Here is a 20,564-nt window from a genome sequence, read left to right as displayed (position 1 = left end):
AATATTCTTCAGCATGCAGGTATTTCCTCTTATGATGGTCCACTGGGATCAGAGTTAAGAATTTCTGGCAGCTTATTTTCCTCTGTGGGGAAGCTGCTGGCGTTAACAGATGATTTGGCATTGAAATTCCAGTTAAAAGATGAGACCTCAAACAAATAAAACACAACAAAGAAAAGCAATAAGAATTGAAAAGGTACTTTGTTTTACTATTTAAAAGAAAGCAGCCAAAGATCCCTATATCAGTTTTGAAGTCCTGATTTGGTCCTTTAGTAAATAATGGAAAATTGTTCTATTCAATGGGTTGACTTTCTGAAAATTGAGGGCTGAGCTTGTTGCATTATAATTGACACAAATTCAAGATGAGACCAAGGTTTGAGCATGTCTTGGTAACTACTTCAGCCTCTCCTCTGCTTTTGAGGAAGAATCAAAGCTCATAAAAAGGGATGAAGTGAGGAGGCTCTCTGCTGTGGCTCACAGTGGGGTTCCGTTTTGAATTCATGAGAATTATAGCATTCTCTGAGTGCGATGATTCTCCTCTGAATTCGACTGGAGGACTGTGTATGAATATCATGCTACAATAAGACCCATTCTCACTTGATGAAGCCCACCTTTCCCAATTGTCGCCACAGGTTTTTATGAAGAATTAAGAAGTTAACTATGAAAAAGCATGACTAATTTCATTACTTTCGCAGGGAACCTAAGGTGTTATACACTGTGTCTGATTTAAACTATAGGTAACTTATAAAGTAAGTAGGTTGTTCCAGTGATGAAAGGTAAATTCTTTGGTTTTATTCCCCCTCAACAGGGTACAAATATGAAGGAGTGAAATTTGAGAAGGGAAACTGCGGGGTCAGCATAATGAGAAGTGGTAGGTTTGCATGTTTCCATTTTGTCTCTTTTCATACATAGAAACAGTGGGCTTGTCTGTAATAATTGCAGGCAGTTTTAACTTAAATCTCACCGCCTGTGTTGTCTGTCCTCATGATGCCTTGCAGTCATGGCTGATGTGTTGTTGAGTTCAGCTAATTTTAACTGTATCTTCCCTAGTGGCATGCCCCCATGGACAAGCCAACTTTTTTTTTTTATTGTGCTTTAGGTGAAAGTTTACAGTTCAAGTTAGCTTCTCACAAAAATTTATACACACATTGATATGTGACCCTAGTTGCTATCCCTATATTGTGATAGCACACTCCTCCTTTCTACTCCATATTTCCCGTGTCCATTCAACCAGCTTCTGTCCCTTTCTGCCTTCTCATCTCCAGACAGGAATTGCCCATTTAGGCTCTTGTATCTACTTCAGCTTTTTCTGGGATCTACTTCAGCTAAGAAGCACAGTCTTCGCTAGTATCATTTTATGCCTTATAGTCCAGTCTAATCTTTGTATGAAGAGTTGGCTTCTGAATGGTTTTAGTTTTGGGCTAACAGAGAGTCCAGGGGCCGTGTCTTTTGGGGTCCCTCCAGTCTCAGAACATTAAGTCTGGTCGTCTTACTAGAATTTGAGTTCTGCACCCCACTCTTCTCCTGCTCTGTCAGGGACTCTATTGTGTTCCCTGTCGGGGTGGTCTTGGTAGTAGCCAGGCACCGTCTAGTTCTTCTGGTCTCAGGCTGATGGAGTCTCTCGTTTATGTTGCCCTCTGGGTTCAGTCTCTTGAGCTCATATTTTCCTTATGTCTTTGGTGTTCTTCATTCTCCTTTGCTCCACGTGGGTTAGGACTAGTTGATGCCCCTTAGATGGCCACTCACTAGCTTTTAAGACCCCAGACTCCACTCACCGAAGTGGGATGCACAACATTTTCTAAATAAACTTTGTTATGCCGATTGACCCAGATGTCCCCTGAAACCATGGTCCCCAGACCCCTGCCCCTGCTACTCTGTCCCATGAAGTGCTTGGTTGTATTTAGGAAACATCATAGATTTTGGTTTAGTCCAGTTGTGCTGACTTCCCCTGTATTGTGTGTTGTCCTTCCCTTCACCAAAGATAATTCTTATCTATTGTCTAGTTAGTGAATACCTCTCTCCCTTTTTTTCGCTCCCTCCCCACCCTCGTAACTATCAAAGAATGTTTTCTTCTGTGTTTAAACCTTTTCTTGAGTTCTTATAATAGTGGTCTTATACAATATTTGTCCTTTTTTGACTGACTAATTTCACTTAGCATAATGCCTTCTGGATTCCTCCATGTTATGCAATGTTTCTTGGATTCATCGTTGTTCTGTATCCTTGAGTAGTATTCTATTATGTGAATATACCATAATTTGTTTACCCATTCATCCATCGATGGGCACCTGTGTTATTTCTTTTTGCTACTATGACAGCATAGGGTTTGGTTTGTTTTTTATTATGAACAGTGCTGCAATGAACATGGGTGTGCATGTATCTATTCATGTGGCAGATCTTACTTCTCTAGGATGTATTCCAAGGAGCGGGATTGCTGGATCCTATGCTACTTCTATTTCTAGCTTTTTACGGAAGTGCAAAATCGATTTCCAAAGTGGTTGTACCATTTTACATTCCCACCAGCAGTGTGTAAGTGTTCCAGTCTCTCCACAACCTCTCCAACATTTACTATTTTGTGTTTTTTGGATTAATGGTAGCCTTGTTGGGGTGAGACGGCATCTCATTTTAGTTTTGATTTGCATTTCTCTAATGGCTGATGATTGTGAGCATTTCCTCATGTATCTGTTAGCTACCTGAATGTCTTCTTTTTTTTTAATTTTTATTCTGCTTTAAGCGAAAGTTTACAAATCAAGTCAGTCTCTCATACACAAAAATTTATATACACCTTGCTATATACTCCAAATTGCTCTCCCCTTAATGAGACAACCCGCTCCTTCCCTCCACTCTCGCTTTTCGTGTCCATTCCGCCAGCTTCTGACCCCCTCTGCCCTCTCATCTCCCCTCCAGATAGGAGATGCCAACATAGTCTCAAGTGTCTGCTTGATCCAAGAAGCTCATTCTTCACCAGCATCTTTTTCTATCCCATTGTCCATTCCAATCCCTATCTGAAGAGATGACTTTGGGAATGGTTCCTGTCTTGGGCTACGAGAAGCTCTGGGGACCATGACCACCAGGGTCCTTATAGTCTCAGTCAGACCATTAAGTCTGGTCTTTTTATGAGAATTTGGGGTCTGCATCCCACTGCTCTCCTTCCCTCAGGGGTTCTCTGTTGTGTTCCCTGTCAGGGCAGTCATCGGTTATAGCTGGGCACCATCTAGTTTTTCTGGTCTCAGGCTGATGTAGTCTTTGGTTTATGTGGCCCTTTCTCTCTCTTGGGCTCGTAATTAACTTTTACCCTTGGTGTTCTTCATTCTCTTTTGCTCCAGGTGGGTTGAGACCAATTGATGCATCTTAGAAGGCCTCTTGCTAGCCTTTAAGACCCCAGACGCCACTCTGCAAAGTGGGATGCAGAATGTTTTCTTAATAGGTTTTATTTTGCCAATTGACTTAGATGTCCCCTGAAACTATGGTCCCCAAACCCCCGCCCCTGCTCCGCTGGCCTTTGAAGCATTCAGTGTATTCAGGAAACTTCTTTGCTTTTCGTTTAGTCCAGTTGTGCTGACCTCTTCTGTATTGTGTGCTATCTTTCCCTTCTCCTAAAGTAGTTCTTGTCTGCTATCTAATTAGTGAATACTCCCCTTTCTCCTTACCTCCCTCCCCCCTCTTGTAATGACCAAAGAATATTTTCTTCTCTGTTTAAACTATTTCTCAAGTGCTTATAATAGTTGTCTTATACAATATTTGTCCTTTTGCAACGGACTAATTTCATTCAGCATAATGCCTTCCAGATTCCTCCATGTTATGAAATGTTTCACAGATTCCTCACTGTTCTTTATCGATGCATAGTATTCCATTGTGTGAATATACCATAATTTATTTATCTATCCATCCGTTGATGGGCACCTTGGTTGCTTCTCTCTTTTTGCTATTGTAAACAGTGCTGCAATGAACATGGGTGTGCATTTATCTGTTCGTGTAAAGGCTCTTATTTCTCTAGGATATATATTCCAAGGAGTGGGATTGCTGGATCATATGGTAGTTCTATTTCTAGTTTTTTATGGAAGCGCCAAATTGATTTCCAAAGTGGTTGTACATTTTACATTCCCACCAGCAGTGTATAAGTCCTCCAGTCTCTCTACAACCTCTCCAAAATTTATTATTTTGTGTTTTTTGGATTAATGCCAGCCTTGGAGTGAGATGGAATCTCATTGTAGTTTTGATTTGCATTTCTCTAATGGCTAGTGATTGTGAGCATTTCCTTGTGTATCTGTTAGCTACCTGAATGTCATCTTTAGTGAAGTGCCTGTTCATATCTTTTGCCCATTTTTTAATTGGGTTGTCTTTTTGTAGTTGAGTTTTTGCAGTGTCATGTAGATTTTAGAGGTCAGACGCTGACTGGAAATGTCATAGCTAAAACCTTTTTCCCAGTCTGTAGGTAATCTTTTTACTCTTTTGGTGAAGTCTTTGGATGAGCATAGGTATTTGATTTTTAGGAGCTCCCAGTTATCTAGTTTTGCTTCTGCATTTTTAGTAATATTTTGTATACTCTTTATGCCATGTATTAGGGCTCCTAACATTGTCCCTATTTTTTCTTCCATGATCTTTGTCGTTTTAGATTTTATATTTAAGTCTTTGATCATTTTGAGTTCGTTTTTGTGCATGGTGTGAGGTATGGGTCTTGTTTCATTTTTTTTTTTTAGATGGATATCTAGTTATGCCAGCACTGTTTGTTAAACAGACTGTCTTTTCCCCATTTTACTGATTTGACGTCTTTGTCAAATATCAACTGCTCATATGTGGATGGATTTATGTCTGGATTCGCAGTTCTGTTCCATTGGTCTATGTATCGGTTGTTGTACCAGTAGTTGGGTGTTTTGACTGCTGTGGCAGTATAATAGGTTCTGAAATCAGGTAGAGTGAGGCCTCCCACTTTGTTCTTTTTCAGTGATGCTTTACTTATGTGGGGCCTCTTTCCATTCCATATGAAGTTGGTGATTTGTGTCTCCATCTCATTAAAGAATGTCATTGGAATTTGGATCAAAACTGAATTAAATGTATAGATGCTTTTTGGTAGAATAGACATTTTTTCAATGTTAAGTCTTCCTATCCGTGAGCAAAGTGTGTTTTTCCACTTATGCTTAGGTCTCTTTTGGTTTCTTGCAAAAGCGTTTTGTAGTTTTCTTTGTATAAGTGTTTTATATCTGTGGTAAGATTTATTCCTAAGTATTTTATCTTCTTGGAGGCTATTGTAAGTGCTATTTATTCACTGATTTCCTCTTTGATGTTCTTTTTTTGGTGTAGAGGAATCCAACTGGTTTTTGTATATTTATCTTGTATCCTGAGACTCTGCTGAACTCTTATTAGTCTCAATACTTTTCTTGATGATTTCTTAGGGTTTTCTGTGTATGAGATCATGTCATCTGCAAATAGAGATATTTTTACTTCTTCCTTGCCAATCTGAATGCCCTTTATTTCTTTATCTAACCTAATTGCTCTGGCTAGGACCTCCAGCACAATGTTGAATGAGAGTGGTGATAAAGGGCATCCTTGTATCTCAAGGGGAATGCTTTCAGACTCTCTCCATTTAGGATGATGTTGGCTGTTGGCTTTGTAGAAATGCCCTTTATTATGTGGAAGAATTTTCCTTCTATTCCTATTTTGCTGAGAGTTTTTATCATGAATGGGTGTTGAACTTTGTCAAATGCCTTTTCTGCCTCATTTGATAAAATCATGTGATTTTTGTCCTTTATTTATTTATATGATGGATTACATTAATTGTTTTTCTAATGTTGAGCCATCCCTGCATACCTGGTATGAATCCCACTTGGTCATGGTGAATGTTTTTTTGGGTATGTTGTTGAATTCTAGTGGTTAGAACTTTGTTGAGGATTTTTGCATCTAAGTTCATGAGGGATATAGGTCTGTAGTTTTCTTTTTTGTGTGTGTGGTGTCTTTACCTGGTTTTGGTTTCAGGGATATGCTGGCTTCATAGGATGACTTTGGGAGTATTCCATCCTTTTCTATGCTCTGAAATACCTTTAGTAGTAGTGGTGTTAACTCTTCTCTGAAAGTTTGGTTGAAATCTGCAGCGAAGCCGTCCGGGCCAGGGCTTTTTTTTGGTGGGAATTTTTTGATTACCTTTTCAATCTCTTCTTTCGTTATGGGTTTATTTAGTTGTTCTACCTCTGTTTGTGTGAGTTTAGGTAGGTAGTGTGTTTCTAGGAATTCATCCATTTCGTCTAGGCTTTCAAATTTGTTAGAGTACAATTTTTCATAGTAATCCAATATGATTTTTTTAATTTCAGTTGGGTTTGTTGTAATATCACCCATCTCATTTCTTATTTGGGCTATTTGCTTCCTCTCCTGTTTTTCTTTTGTCATTTTGGCCAGTGGTTTATTAATTTTGTTAATTTTTTCAAAGAGCCAGCCTTTGGTCTTGTTTACTCTTTCAATTGTTTTTTTTTTTTTGTTTTCTATTTCATTTAGTTCTGCTGTAATTTTTATTATTTCCTTTCTTCATGTGGCTGACGCTTTCTTTTTTCGCTCTCTTTCTATTTTTTCAAACTGTATGGGGTAATTCTTTGTATTTTGGCCCTTCTTTTTGTATATGTGCATTTATTGATATGAATCGACCTCTGAGCACTGCTTTCGCTGTGTCCCAAAGGTTTTGATAGGAAGTGTTTTCATTCTTATGGATTCTGTGAATTTCTTTATTCCATCGCCAACATCTTGTATAACCCAGTCTTTTTTGAGCAGGGTATTGTTCAGTTTCGAAGTGTTTGATTTCTTTTCCCTGCCTTTTCTGTTTTTGATTTCTGCTTTTATGGTCTTACGGTCAGAGAAGATGCTGTGTAATGTTTTGATGTTTTGGGTTCCACTAAGGCTTGTTCCATTTGCACTAGAAAAGAAAGTATACTTGGTTGCTGTTGGGTGGAGTGTTCCGTATATGTCTATAAGGTCAAGTTGGTTGACTGTGGCATTTAGATCTTCCTTGTCTTTATTGAGCTTCTTTCTGGATGTCCCATCCTTCACCGAAAGTGGTGTGTTGAGGTCTCCTGCTATAATTGTGGAGCTCTCTATCTTACTTTTCAATGCTGTTAGAGTTTCTTTTATATATCTTACAGCCCTGTCATTGGGTGCATAAATATTTAGTATGGTTATATCCTCTTTGTATATTGTCTCTTTAATCTTTGTATAGTGTCCTTCCTTATCCTTTGTGGTGGATTTAACTTTCAAGTCTATTTTTCAGAAATTAATATTGCTGTTCCTGCTCGTTTTTGATTATAGTTTGCTTGATATATTTTTTTCCATCCTTTGAGTTTTAGTTTGTTTGTGTCTCTAAGTCTAAGGCATGCCTCTTGTAGGCAGCATACAGACAGATCGTGGTTTTTTTTTAATCCATTATGCCACTCTTTGTCTCTTTATCAGTACATTTAGCCCATTTACATTCAGAGTAATTATGCATCGGTATGAGTTTAGTGCTGTCATTTTGATGTCTTTTTTTCCGTGTTGTTGACAGTTTCTTTTTCCCACTTTATTTTTTGTGCTGAGTAGTTTATCTTTATATATTGTCTTTTACTCTCGTTCATTGTTGTTTATATTGTTTCTGCCTAGTCTCTATATTTTTGTTGTATTTATGAGTGAGATAGTCTGTTTTGTGATTGTCTTAATATTTACCCGTTTTTCTAAGTTTAAACTTAACTTTTATTTCTTTGTATCGTCTTTTCTTCTCCATATGAAAGAACTGTGACTACATTTCTTTTACATAGTGACGTCACTGTTTCCCTATGTTGAGCATTTTTTTTTTATCTGGGTTTATTTTTGTGATTTCCCTGTCTGGGTTCACATCTGATTGCTCTGTCCAGTGTTCTAGTCTTGGGTTGATACCTGATGTTATTGATTTTCTAACAGAGGAACTCCCTTTAGTATTTCTTGTAGTTTTAGTTTGGTTTTTATGAATTCTCTAAACTTCTGTTTATCTGGAAATGTCCTAATTTCACCTTCATATTCGAGAGACAGTTTTGCTGGATATATGATTCTTGGCTGGTAGTTTTTTTTCTATCAATGCTTTATGTACGTCATCCCATAGCCTTCTTGCCTACATGATTTCTGCTGAGTAGTCCGAGCTTATTCTTATTGACTCTCCTTTGTAGGTGATTTTTCTTCATCCCTAGCTGCTCTTAAAATTCTCTCTTTATCTTTGGTTTTGGTGAGTTTGCTTATAATATACCTCGGTGACTTTCTTTTAAAAATCTATCTTATGTGGAGTCCAATGAGCATCTTGGATAGATATCTTCTCATCTTGCATGATATCAGGGAAGTTTTCTGCCATCAAATCTTCAACAATTCTCTCTGTATTTTCTGTTATCCCTCCCTGTCCTGGTACTCCAATCACTCGTAGGTTATTTCTCTTGATAGAGTCCCATGTGATTCTTAGGGTTTTTTTCATTTTTTTAAATTATTTTATCTCATTTTTCTTCAAATATAGTGGTGACAAGTGCTTTATCTTCAAGGTCAGTAATTCTGCTTTCCATTTACTCAATTCTGCTCCTCTGAGTTTATATCGAATTGTCTAATTCTTTAATTTTATTATTAATGTTCTGAGTTTCTGATTGCTGTCTCTCTATGGATTCTTGTAGCTTATTAAATTTTTCCTTATGTTCTTGAATAACCTTTTTAATTTCTTCAGCTGTTTTAGTTCTGTGTTCCTTGGCTTGTTCTGTATATTGCCTGATCTCCTTTCTGATGTCTTAAAGAGTTCTGTATATTAATCTTTTGTGTTATGCATCTGGTAATTGCAGGAAGGTACCTTTATCTAGAAGATCTTTTGATTCTCTGTTTTGAGAGCTTGTGAAAACAATCATGTTCTGTTTCTTTATGTGGTTTGATATCGACTGTTATCTTTGAGCCATCTATAAGTTATTGTATTAGTTTATTCTATGTTTGCTTAGAGTATCCTTCTTTCTTGGTTTGTTTTGTTTTGATTTGCCCAAATGGGTTGCTTGAGTGAGCTAGCTTGATTATTTTCACCATTGGAACTCTGACATCCTGTCACCAGACGGCTAGAGCTGTTTTCAGGTATATGAGCTTATGAGTCCATTCACTTCTCTTGTGTGGATTCAGCTCAGGTGTCCAGGTAGCTGGTCATCAAGCGTGTGAAACAGTCTCTGTCATACAGTCTTAGAGGTGCAGAGGTGTTTGGTGTATGTGCTGGTATCTGGTTTCAGCATGGGGTCATGCTCTGAACAAGGCAGGTGGCTGACAACCACCCCCCAAGTGTCTCTGAGGAAAGCGCATGCCTGTTCTCTAGAGCGTACAGGTGGGTGGGTTCTACAGATGGACCATGGGCACCCAATGCTTTTGTTTGTAAGGGCCAAGAGGTACCAGTTATCCTTGGACCCCTGTCGTGGGTGGCTGGATGACCTGAATCGAGTCACCAGTCCTTAAGCCCCTGATGTGGGTAGGTGAAGACCCTCTTTAATAGGCAAAGCAGTATCAAATATGAAACACCCACCTCTCCACTACACAGCTTAAACCGTTGCATTCTGCCAGCAAGGGCCTATTCTCCTGAAATAGGCCCACACAGGTCCATGCAGGGGGGAAAGTTATTCAGAGTACACAGACTGTTTTTGCCTGGACAGGAGCCGGTTCTGTCCTGAGCTCCCCTGGTTAGTGGAGCTCATAAATTATCTTTTCCCCGACGTGAACTTATTTCTTCTCCAAGGCTGGGAGCATGGCTCAGGGTACTTGAATGGGCCTATCTCAGGCCCATGGAAATCAACAGCCACTGAAGCCGGCTTGGACACTGGTGGTGCAGTAAAATATACGCAAGTAGTTAGCTTTTGCCGATAGTGCCCTTCTTCTCTGGTTCTGGAGGTGTGAGTAGGCTGTTCAGCTGGCTGCTTCTCCCTGAGAAAACTGTGGCCAAATGCTACAACCAGCTGCTGCAGGTGCTCACGGGAATGTTGCCTGAGAGATCCCAGCGATTCAGGTCCGGCTGCTCCTCTCCCCTTTTGAACTGCCTCTCTCTCCCCCTGCCACTCAGTCCATTTTCTAACTTTGCCTTTGATGTTCAGGGCTCCTAACATGTCATAAATATGATCATTTCACCTGATTTTTCAGGTCTTCATTTTAAGAGGGATCGCTGGAAGCATGTGGGTATTCCGCCATCTTGGCCCCACCTCCTGTATAGGTCTTTTATGTGTCTGGTTAGATTTATTCCTGAGTATTTTATCTTCTTGGGGCTATCGTAAATGGTATTGATTTGGTGATTTCGTCTTTGACATTCTCTTTGTTGGTGTAGAGGAATCCAACTGATTGTTGTATGCTTATCTTGTATCCTGATACTTTGCTGACATCTTCTATTAGTTCCCGTAGTTTACTTTGGATTCTGTAGGGTCTTCTGTGTAAAAGATCATATCATCTGCAAATAGAAATACTTTTACTGCTTCCTTACCAATTTGGATGTCCTTTATTTCTTTATCTAGCCTAATTCCTCTGGCTAGGACCTCCAGCACAATGTTAAATAATAGTGGTGATAAAGGGCATCCTTGTTTGGTTCTCGTTATCAAGGGGCATGCTTTCAGATTCTCTCCATTTAGAATGATGTTGGCTGTTGGCTTTATATAAATGCCATTAATTATGTTGAGGAATTTCCCTTCTATTTGTATTTTGCTGAGAGTTTTTATCATGAATGGGTGTTAGACTTTGTCAAATGCCTTTTCTGCATCAATTGATAAGATCTTGTGGTTCTTGTGTTTTGTTTTATTTATGTGATGGATTACATTGATTGTTTCTTTTATGTTGAACCATTTCTGCATACGTGGTATGAATCCCACTTGGTCATGGTGAATTATTTTTTGACATGTTGTTGAATTCTATTGGCTAGAATTTTGTTGAGCATTTTTGCATCTATGTTCATGAGGGATTGTTGTTTTTGTTAGGTGCTGTCGAGTCGGTTTTGACTCATAGCGACCCTGTGCACTACAGAATGAAACACTGCCCAGTCCTGTGGCCTGTTTACAATCGTTTTTATCCTTGAGCCCATTGTTGCAGCTACTGTGTCAATCTGTCTGATTGTGGGTCTTCCTCTTTTTCATTGACCGTGTACTTTACCAAGCATGATGTCCTTCTCCAGGGACTGACCCCTCCTGATAACATGTTCAAAGTATGGAAGATGTAGTCTTGCCATCCGTGCTTCTAAAAAGCATTCTGGTTGTACTTCTTCCAAGATGAATTTGTTTGTTCTTTTGGTAGTACATGGTATTTTCAATATTCTTTGCCAACACCACAATTCAGAGGTATGAATTCTTCGGTCTTCCTTATTCATTGTCCAGCTTTCACATGCATATGACGCAATTGAAAATGCCATGGCTTGGATCAGGTGGACCTTGGTCTTCAAGGTAAAAGCTTTGCTTTTCAACACTTTTAAAGAGGTCTTTCGCTGCAGGTTTGTCCAATGCAATGTGTCCCTTGATTTCTTGACTGCTGCTACCATGGGTGTTGATTGTGGATTCAAGTAAAATGAAATTCTTGACAACTTCAATCTTTTCCCCGTTTATCGTGATGTTGCTTATTGGTCCAGTTCTGAGGATTTTTTATTTTCTTTATGTTGAGGTGTAATCCATACTGAAGGCTGTGGCCTTTGATCTTCATCAGTAAGTGTGCTTCAAGTCCTCTTCACTTTCAGCAAGAAAGGTTAAGCCTTCCTCCAATCCTGATGTCCCATTCTTCTTCATATAGTCTAGCTTCTTGGATGATTTGCTTAGCCAGCATACAGATTGAATAGGTATGGTGAAAGGCTACAACCCTGATGCACACCTTTCTTGACTTTGAACCACTCAGTAACACCTTGTCCTGTTCGAATAACTGCCTTTTGATCTATATACAGGTTCCTCATGAGCACAATTAAGTGTTCTGGAATTCTCATTCTTTGCAATGTTATCCATAATTTGTTATGATCCAAACAGTCGAATACCTTTGCATACTCAATGAAACACAGGTAAACATCTTTCTTGTATTCTCTGCTTTTGGCCGGGATCCATCTGACATCAGCAATGATATCCCTGGTTCCATGTCCTCTTCTGAATCTGGCCTGAATTTATGGCAGTTCCCTGTCGATATACTTCTACAGCCACTTTTGAATGATCGTCAGGAAAATTTTGCTTATGTGTGATATTAATATATTGTTCAATAATTTCTACATTCGGTGGGATCACCTTTCTTGGGAATAGGCATAAATATGGATCTCTTCTAGTCAGAGGAAACCCTGGTGGCATAGTGGTCAAGTGCTACAGCTGCTAACCAAGAGGTCAGCAGTTCAAATCCTCCAGGTGCTCCTTGGAAACTCTATCGGGCAGTTCTACTCTGTCCTATAGGGTCGCTATGAGTCAGAATCAACTTGACGGCAGTTGGTTTGTGTTTTTTTTTTTGGTTTTCTAGTCAGATGTCCAGGTAAGTGTCTTCCACATTTCTTGGCATAGCCTAGTGAGTGCTTCCAGTGCTACATCCGTATGTTGAAACATCTCAGTCAACATTCCATCAACTCCTGGAGCCTTGTTTTTCGCTAGTGCCCTCAGTGCCGCTTGGACTTCTTCCTTCAGTACCATGGGTTCCTCCTGATCATATGCTACCTCTTGAAATGGGTGAATGTCAACTAATTCTTTTTGGTATAATGACTCTGTATATTCCTTCCCTCTCCTTTTGATGCTTCCTGTGTCGTTTAATATTTTCCCCATGGAATCCTTCACTATTGCAACTCTAGGCTTGAATTTATTCTTCAGTACTCTCAGCTTGAGAAATGTTGGGTGTGTTCTTCATTTTTAGTTTTCTATCTCCAGCTCTTTGCACATGTCATTGTAATACTTTACTTTGTCTTCTCCAGGTACCCTTTGAGATCTCCGGTTCAGTTCTTTTACTTCATCATTTCCTTCTTTTGCTTTAGCTGCTTTACATTCAAGAGCAAGTTTCAGAGTCTCTTCTGACATCCATTTTGGTCTTTTCTTTCTTTCTTGTCTTTTTAATGACCTCTTGCTTTCTTCTTGGATGATGTCCTTGAGTCCTTGGTGTCATTCCACAACTCGTCTGGTCTTCAGTCATCAGTGTTCAAATCTTTTCTTGAGATGGTCTTTAAATTCAGGTGGGATTATATTCAAGGTCATACTTTGGTTCTCATTGACTTATTCTCATTTTCCTCGGTTTCAACTTGAACTTGCATATGAACAATTGATGGTCTGTTCCGCAGTCAGCCCCTGGCCTTGTTCTGACTGATGATATGGAGCTTATCCATCATCTCTTTCCACAGATGTAGTCGATGTGATTCCTGTGTAGTCCATCTGGTGAGGTCCACATGTTTCGTCGCCACTTATGTTGTCGAAAAAAGGTATTTGCAATGAATAAGTTGTTGTTCTAGCAAAATTCTACCATGATTTATGCCATCATTTCTATCACTGAGGCCATATTTTCCAACTACCAACCCTTCTTTTTGTTTCCAACTTTCGCATTCCAATCACCCGTAATTATCAACACATCCTGCTTGCATGTTCTATTAATTTTGGACTGCAGAAGTTGGTAAAAATCTTCTATTTCTTCATCTGTGGCCTTAGTGGTTGATGCATAAATTTGAATAATAGTCATATTAACTGGTCTTCCTTTTAAGCGTAAGGATATTATCCTATCAGTGACTCTGTTGTACTGCAGGATAGATCTTGACATGTTGTTTTTCACAATGAGGGCTATTGCTCTGTAATTTTCTTTTCTTTTTTTTGTGGTGTCTCTACCTGGTTTTGGTATCAGGGTTGTGCTGGCTTCATAGAATAAGTTTAGGAAGACTCCATCCTTTTCTATGCTCTTAAATACCTTTAGTAGTAGTGGTGTTAACTCTTCTCTGAAAGTTTGGCAGAATTCTCCAGTGAAACCGTCAAGGCCATGTTTTTTTTTTTTTTTTTTTGGTTGGGAGTTTTTTAATTACTTTTGCAATCTGTTTTTTGTTATAGGTTTATTTATTTGTTCTACCTCTGTTTGCATTAGTTTAGGTAGGTAGTGGTCTCTAGAAATTTGTCCATTTCTTTTAGGTGTTCAAATTTGTTGGAGTTCAGTTTTTCATAGTATTCTGTTATGTTTCTTTTAATTTTAGTTGGGTCTGTTGTGATATTGCATATCTCATTTCTTATTCTGGTTATTTGCTTCCTATCCTGTTTTTCTTTTGTCCATTTGGCCAGTGGTTTATGAATTTTTGTTGGTCTTTTCAAAGAACCAGATTTTGGTCTCATTAATTCATTTGATTGTTTCTGTCTGTACTCTCTATCTCATTTAATTCTGCTCTAATTTTATCATTGGCTTTCTTCTCGTTCCTGAGGTCTTCTTTTGCTGCTTTCTTTCTCTTTGTTTAGTTGTAGGATTAATGTTTTGATTTTGGCCCTTCTTTTTGGATGTGTGCATTCATTGCTATACATTGACCTCTGAGCACAGCTTTTGCTGTGTGCCAAAGGTTCTGGAAGGATGTGTTTTCATTCTCTTTTGATTCTGTGAATTTCTTTATTCCCTATAACCCAGCAGTTTTTGAGAAAGGTATTTTTCAGTTTCCATGTTCGATTTTTTTTCTTGCTTTTTCTGTTACTGATTTCTACTTTTATGTCTTTATGGTCAGAAAAGATGCTTTGTAATATTTTGATGCTTTGGATTCTGTTAAGGGACAAACCAATTCAGGGGAGGGTGTGCTGGGAAGAGATGAATTTTTTTTTAACATATAACAATTCCTTTTTCTCTTCTGGCTATGAGGTTATGTTTGTGAATAGTTGAATACTTCAAATGAAATAGGAGGTTTAAGGTTTTTTTTTTTTTAATAGGCAGCATCTCTTAAGCAATGATAAGATTCTCAGGAGAGTGTTATTCAACCTTTTAAAATTGGTAAACAGAGATGGACTTTTCACTCAGTATAATGTTTTCAAGGTACAGCTCCTTTCCAAAGGCAGCTTTTCCCTACCTGTGGTTCTTGTATTGCTAGTGTATACCAAATGACTTGGAGTGATGCACAGGCAGCAATGTTTTTAACTTTAATATGTATTTGTTGATTTTCTTAAACATTAGAAGGAAAATGGTTTTATGTTTACAGTAATGATATAACATTTCTTCTTAAAATAAATTTAATTTAAAGAAAAATATTAAGTAATAATAATATATGTAGGATTCTGATACAGCCTAAAATCTTGAAGATGGTATGAGAATGGCTGACTTTTGGAAAACACTTCCTTAAAGGAATTCAAACTCAGAAATAGCTGTGTTCACAGAAACCAAGGGAAGTGATGGTAGTGCTTCTCCAACCTGTTGCTGTTGTTGTGAGGAGCTGTCGAGTCGGTTCTGACTCATAGTGACCCTATGTACAACAGAATGAAACACTGCCCAGTCCTCCACCATCTTCACAATCATTGTTATACTTAAGCCTATTTTCGCAGCCACTGTGTCAGTTCATCTCATTGAGGGTCTTCCTCTTTTTTTCTGACCCTCTGCTTTACCAAGCATGATGTCTTTCTCCAGGGATTGGGCCCTCCTGATAACATATCCCAAATACTTGAGACCAAGTCTTGCCATCCTTGCTTCTAAGGAGCATTCTGGCAGTACTTCTTCCAAGACAGATTTTGTTTGTTCTTCTGGCAGTCCATGGTGTATTCAATATTTTTCATCAATACCATAATTCAAAGGCACCAGTTATTTTTGTCTTCCTTTTGCATTGCCCAGCTTTCTCACGCATATGAGTTGATTATAAATACCATGGTTTGGGTCAGGCACACCTTAGTCCTCAAAGTGACAGCTTTGCTTTTAAACACTTTAAAGAGGTCCTTTGCAGCAGATTTGCCCAATGCATCACGGTGTTTGATTTTTTGACTGCTACTTCCATGGGTGTTGATTGTGGATCCAAGTAAAATGAAATCCTTGACCACTTCAACCTTTTTCCGTTTATCATGATGTTGCTTATTAGTCCAGTTGTGAGGATTTTTGTTTTCCTTATGTTGAGGGGTAATGCTTACTGAAGGCTGTGGTCTTTGATCGTCATTAGTAAGTGCTTCAAGTCCTCTTCACTTTCAGCAAGCAAGGTTGTGTCATCTGCATAACACAGGTTGTTAATGAGCCTTCCTCCAATCCTGATGCCGCATTCTTCTTCATGTAGTCCACACTCTCAGATTATTTGGTCAGCATACAGTTTGAATAAGTATGGTGAAAGGATCCAACCCTGATCCACAGCTTTCCTGACTATAAACCACGCGGTATCCCCTTGCTCTGTTCAAACCACTTCCTCTTGGCTTATGTACAGGTTTCACATGAGCACAATTAAGTGTTCTGGAATTCTCTTTATTCTCGATGTTATCCATAATTTGTCATGATCCACACAGTTGAATGCCTTTGCATAGTCAATAAAACACAGGTTAACATCTTTCTGTTATTCTCTATTTCCAGCCAAGATCCATTTGACATCAGTAATGATATCCCTCATTCCACGTGCTCTTCTGAATCCGGCTGAATTTCTGGCAGTTCCCTGTTGATGTGCTGCTGCCACCATTTTTTGAATGATCTTCAGCAAAATTTTACCTGTTTGTAATATTGATGATATTGTTCAATAATTTCCTCCTCCTGTTGGACTGGGCACAAATATGGATCTCTTCCATTCAGTTGGCCAGGCTGTTGTCCTCCAAATTTTTTGGCATAGACAAGTGATCACCTGCAGTGCTGCATCCATTTGTTGAAACATCTCAATTGGTATCCTGTCAGTTTCTGGAGCCTTGTTTTTTGCCAGCGCCTTCAGTGCAGCTTGGAATTCTTCATTCAGTACCATCGGTTCTTGATTACATGCTATATTCTGAAATGGTTGAACATCAACCAGTTCTTTTTGGTACAGTGACTCTGTATAATCCTTCCATCTTCTTTTGATGCTTCCTGCATCGTTCAGTATTTTCTTCATAGAATCCTTCAATATTGAACCCAAGGCTTGAATTTTTTTCTTGAGTTCTTTTAGCTTGAGAAATACCAAGTGTCTTCTTTCCTTTTGATTTCCTAACTCCAGTTATTTACACATTTCATTATACTAGTGTCTTCTTGAGCCGCCGTTTGAAATCTTCTGTTCAACTCTTTTGCTTCAACATTTCTTACTTTCACTTTAGCTACTCTGCATTTAAAAGCAGGTTCCAGAGTCTCTTCTCACATCCATTTTGGTCTTTTCTTACTTTTCCTGTCTTTTTAATGACCTCTTGCTTTCTTCATGTATGATGTCCTTGATGTCATTCCACAACTCGTCTGGTCTTCAGTCATTAGTGTTCAGTGAGTTAAATCTATTCTTGACATGGTCTCTAAATTCAGGTGGAATATACTCAAGGTCATATTTTGGCTCTTGTGGACTTGCTCTAATTTTCTTTAGCTTCAGCTTGAACTTGCATATGAGCAATTGATGATCTGTTTCTAGTTGGTCCCTGATCTTGTTCTGACTTGAGCTTCTCCATCATCTCTTTGCACAGTTGTAGTCAGTTTGTTTCCTGTGTGTTCCACCTGGTCAGGTCCACGTGTATAGTCACCATTTATGTTGTTGAAAAAAGGTATTTACAATGAAGAAGTTGTTGGTCTTCAAAATTCTATCGTGTTGTTTTAGGCATCATCTCTGTCACCAAGGCCATCTTTTCCAACCACTTATCCTTCTTCTTTTTTCCCAACTTTTGCATTCTAGTCACCAGTAATTATCAATGCATCTTGATTGCATATTTGATCAATTTCAGACTGGAGACATGAATTAAAATCTTCATTTTCTTCATCTTTGGACTTATTGGTTGGTGCATAAATTTGAATAATAGTCATATTAACTCATCTTTATTGTAGGCATATGGATATTATATTATCAGTGACATTGTTGTTCTTCAGGATAGATCTTGAAATGTTCTTTTTGATGATGAATGCGATGCCATTCCTCTTCAATTTGTCATTCCTGGCATAGTAGACTATATGATTGTCCAATTCAAAATGGCCAATGCCAGTCCATTTCAGCTCACTAAGACTAGGATAGTAACCTTTATGCATTCCATTTCATTTTGAGGACTTCTGATTTTCCTAGATTTTACTTTGTACATTCCAGATTTCGATTATTAATGAATGTGTGTGGCTGTTTCTTCTCATTTTGAATCATGCCACATCAGCAAGTAAAGGTCCCAGAAGCTTGACTCTATCCTTATCATTAAGGTTGACTCTATTTTAGGAGGCAGCTCTTCCCCAGTGGTATTTTGATAGCCTTCCAACCTGAGGCGCTCACCTTGTGGTGTTATAACAGACAATAAAACCAAACCAAACCCATTGCTGTAAAGTCGATTCTGACTCATAGTGACCCTATAGGACAGTAGAACTGCCCCATAGGGTTTCCAAGGGTAGCCTGGTGGATTCAAACTGCCAACCTCTTGGTTAGCAGCCAAACTCGTAACTACTACACCACCAGTGTTTCTATAACGGACAACGTTCTGCTGCTATTCATAACGTTTTTACTAGCTAATTTTTTCAGAAGTAGACCGCCAGGTCCTTCTTCCTAACCTGACTTAGTCTGGAAGCTCTGCTGAAAATTGTCCACCATGGTGACCCTGCTGGTATTTGAAATACCAGTGGCATAGCTTCCAGCGTCGCAGCAGCATGCAAACCACCACTGTACAACAAACTACACCCTGGGTGGGGAAAACAATCTACTGCTTTTTCACTGTTTGCCCACAAAGCCTCTGCCATTGAACTCAGTGTTTAGTTACGGTATGTCTCGATGCCACCTTGATCTAAAATATCTTTTGGTCTTTAACCCCCATTTTTTCATAAATCTTTTCTGTTTTTTTTTTTTTCAGATGAAATGGATGTGGTCACATAAGTTGAGTTCCAAGTTTAGGTAGTTTAAGACTTCTTCAAAATGTAGACTAAAAATGTTCCTGATATTAAAAAGCTTAGCAGTAGCTTAACAAACCATTTTATTTTCTGTAATCATGGAAGCACAGCAATGAAACTAGCTTACCCTAGTTTCATGGATCAGTCTTCAACCTAATTGTATGACCATCCCTAAGTATAAAGTATGAACATATCAGAAGTAAAAGCTATTGACTTTAAGAAGAATTTCTTCCTTCTTAACAATGCCCTTTTTAATTAATAGTCATGAAGTCTGTTTTAGCCTGTTCATGGACTTCTGCTCTACCTCCCTTCAACCCATTTTTACTTTTTTTAATTTTCTTTTTTAAGGTGAGGCAATGGAACAAGGTTTACGGGACTGCTGTAGATCCATAAGAATTGGAAAGATCCTGATTCAGAGTGATGAGGAGACACAAAGAGCCAAAGTATATTATGCCAAGTTCCCCCCAGACATTTACCGGAGAAAAGTCCTTCTGATGTACCCAATTCTGAGTGAGTGACTTGAATTTAATTTGTAACCTTTTGGTTAGAGTTTAAATTCAACTCAGTGCCTACCTCCTAAGTACCCTTATATACAGGTAAAAACAGTTTCTAAATGTGTTTTTTTTCCTCAGTTGAATTTGGAGTTAATGGGGAATTTTTATTGTGTAATAAGGTATTATACATTAGTCAAACTTCACTAGCTTCAAAGAGCTTCTATCTTGAACACATAGAAGCAAAAGATTTGTTGTGGATTGAATTGTGGTCCCCCAGTATACGTACTGAAGTCCTGGCCCCTGTATCTGTGGATGTGATCCTGTTTGGAAATAGAGGAGTTTTTTATGTTAATGAAGTCGTACCAGAGTAGGGTGGGTCCTAAACCTAATCCCTTATGACTGGTTTCTTATAAAAATGGAAAGTAGACATGGAGGGTGACACATGGGGGAAGATGGACACCAAGTGATGACAGAGGCAGATGCATCTACAAGTCCAGGAATGCCAAGGATTGACAGCAGCTACTGGAAGCTGAAAGAGACAAAGAGGACATTTCTGTAGAGCTGACAGCCTGAATTCAGACTTCTAGCCTTCTGAACTGTGAGAAAATAAATTTCGGTTCTTTAAAGCCACCCACTTGTGGTATTCTGTTATGGCAGCACTGGGTAACTGTGATGGTTAAGACCATGTGTCATCTTGGCTGGGCCATGATTCTCAGTAATGTTGTGATTACTTCCCTGTTGTGATTTGATATGTGATCACCCCTGTGATAGTATCTGCTGTGAGTAGCCAATCAGTTGAAGGGAAGTTTCCTTGGGCATGTGGCCTGCATCGAGTGTGGGCAGACGTTCAGGCAGGGCTCGGGGGCTTTTGCTTGTTCTGGATCCTGCAGCTGGCTCCTGTTCGTCTGACCTCCAGTTCTTGGGACTTGAGCTAGCAGCTTACCTGTGATCTTGCCTGCCAGTCTTGGGATTCGTCAATCTTCACAGCCCGTGAGCAACAGCTCTGCTTGCCAGCCTGCCAATCTTGGGTTCACCAGCTCCTGAGGCTACGTGAATCAGGGGAAGCCTCTATCCTCACCCATGGACTTGGGACGTTACAGCCTCTACAACTGTGTGAGCCATATCCTTGATATAAATCTCTCTCTTTCTGTTTATATGCTTTACTGGTTTTGCTTCTCTAGAGAA

At 39.0% G+C, this 20,564-nt stretch overlaps 1 protein-coding gene across 3 annotated transcripts in view; it reads left to right on the top strand.

Annotated features, from left to right (window-relative positions):
* The window catches only part of UPRT (uracil phosphoribosyltransferase homolog), a 57,806-nt gene that overhangs the window by 19,799 nt on the left and 17,443 nt on the right, over positions 1-20,564 (top strand). Inside the window, exons 4-6 of one of the 3 annotated variants that reach the window (XR_007515995.1) lie at positions 806-868; positions 19,234-19,395; positions 20,270-20,490. Coding sequence is in view for 2 of the 3 variants with exons in the window: in XM_049873320.1 (XP_049729277.1) it covers positions 806-868; positions 19,234-19,395 (225 nt within the window). In the remaining variant the exon portion in view is untranslated. The remainder of the gene's footprint in view (positions 1-805; positions 869-19,233; positions 19,396-20,269; positions 20,491-20,564) is intronic. The other 2 variants (XM_049873320.1, XM_049873321.1) reach the window with 2 other exon arrangements.

The sequence above is a fragment of the Elephas maximus genome, chromosome X, assembly GCF_024166365.1.
Source record: "Elephas maximus indicus isolate mEleMax1 chromosome X, mEleMax1 primary haplotype, whole genome shotgun sequence".
Taxonomy (NCBI): Eukaryota; Metazoa; Chordata; class Mammalia; order Proboscidea; family Elephantidae; genus Elephas; species Elephas maximus.
This window is presented reverse-complemented; position numbering and strand designations above follow the sequence as displayed.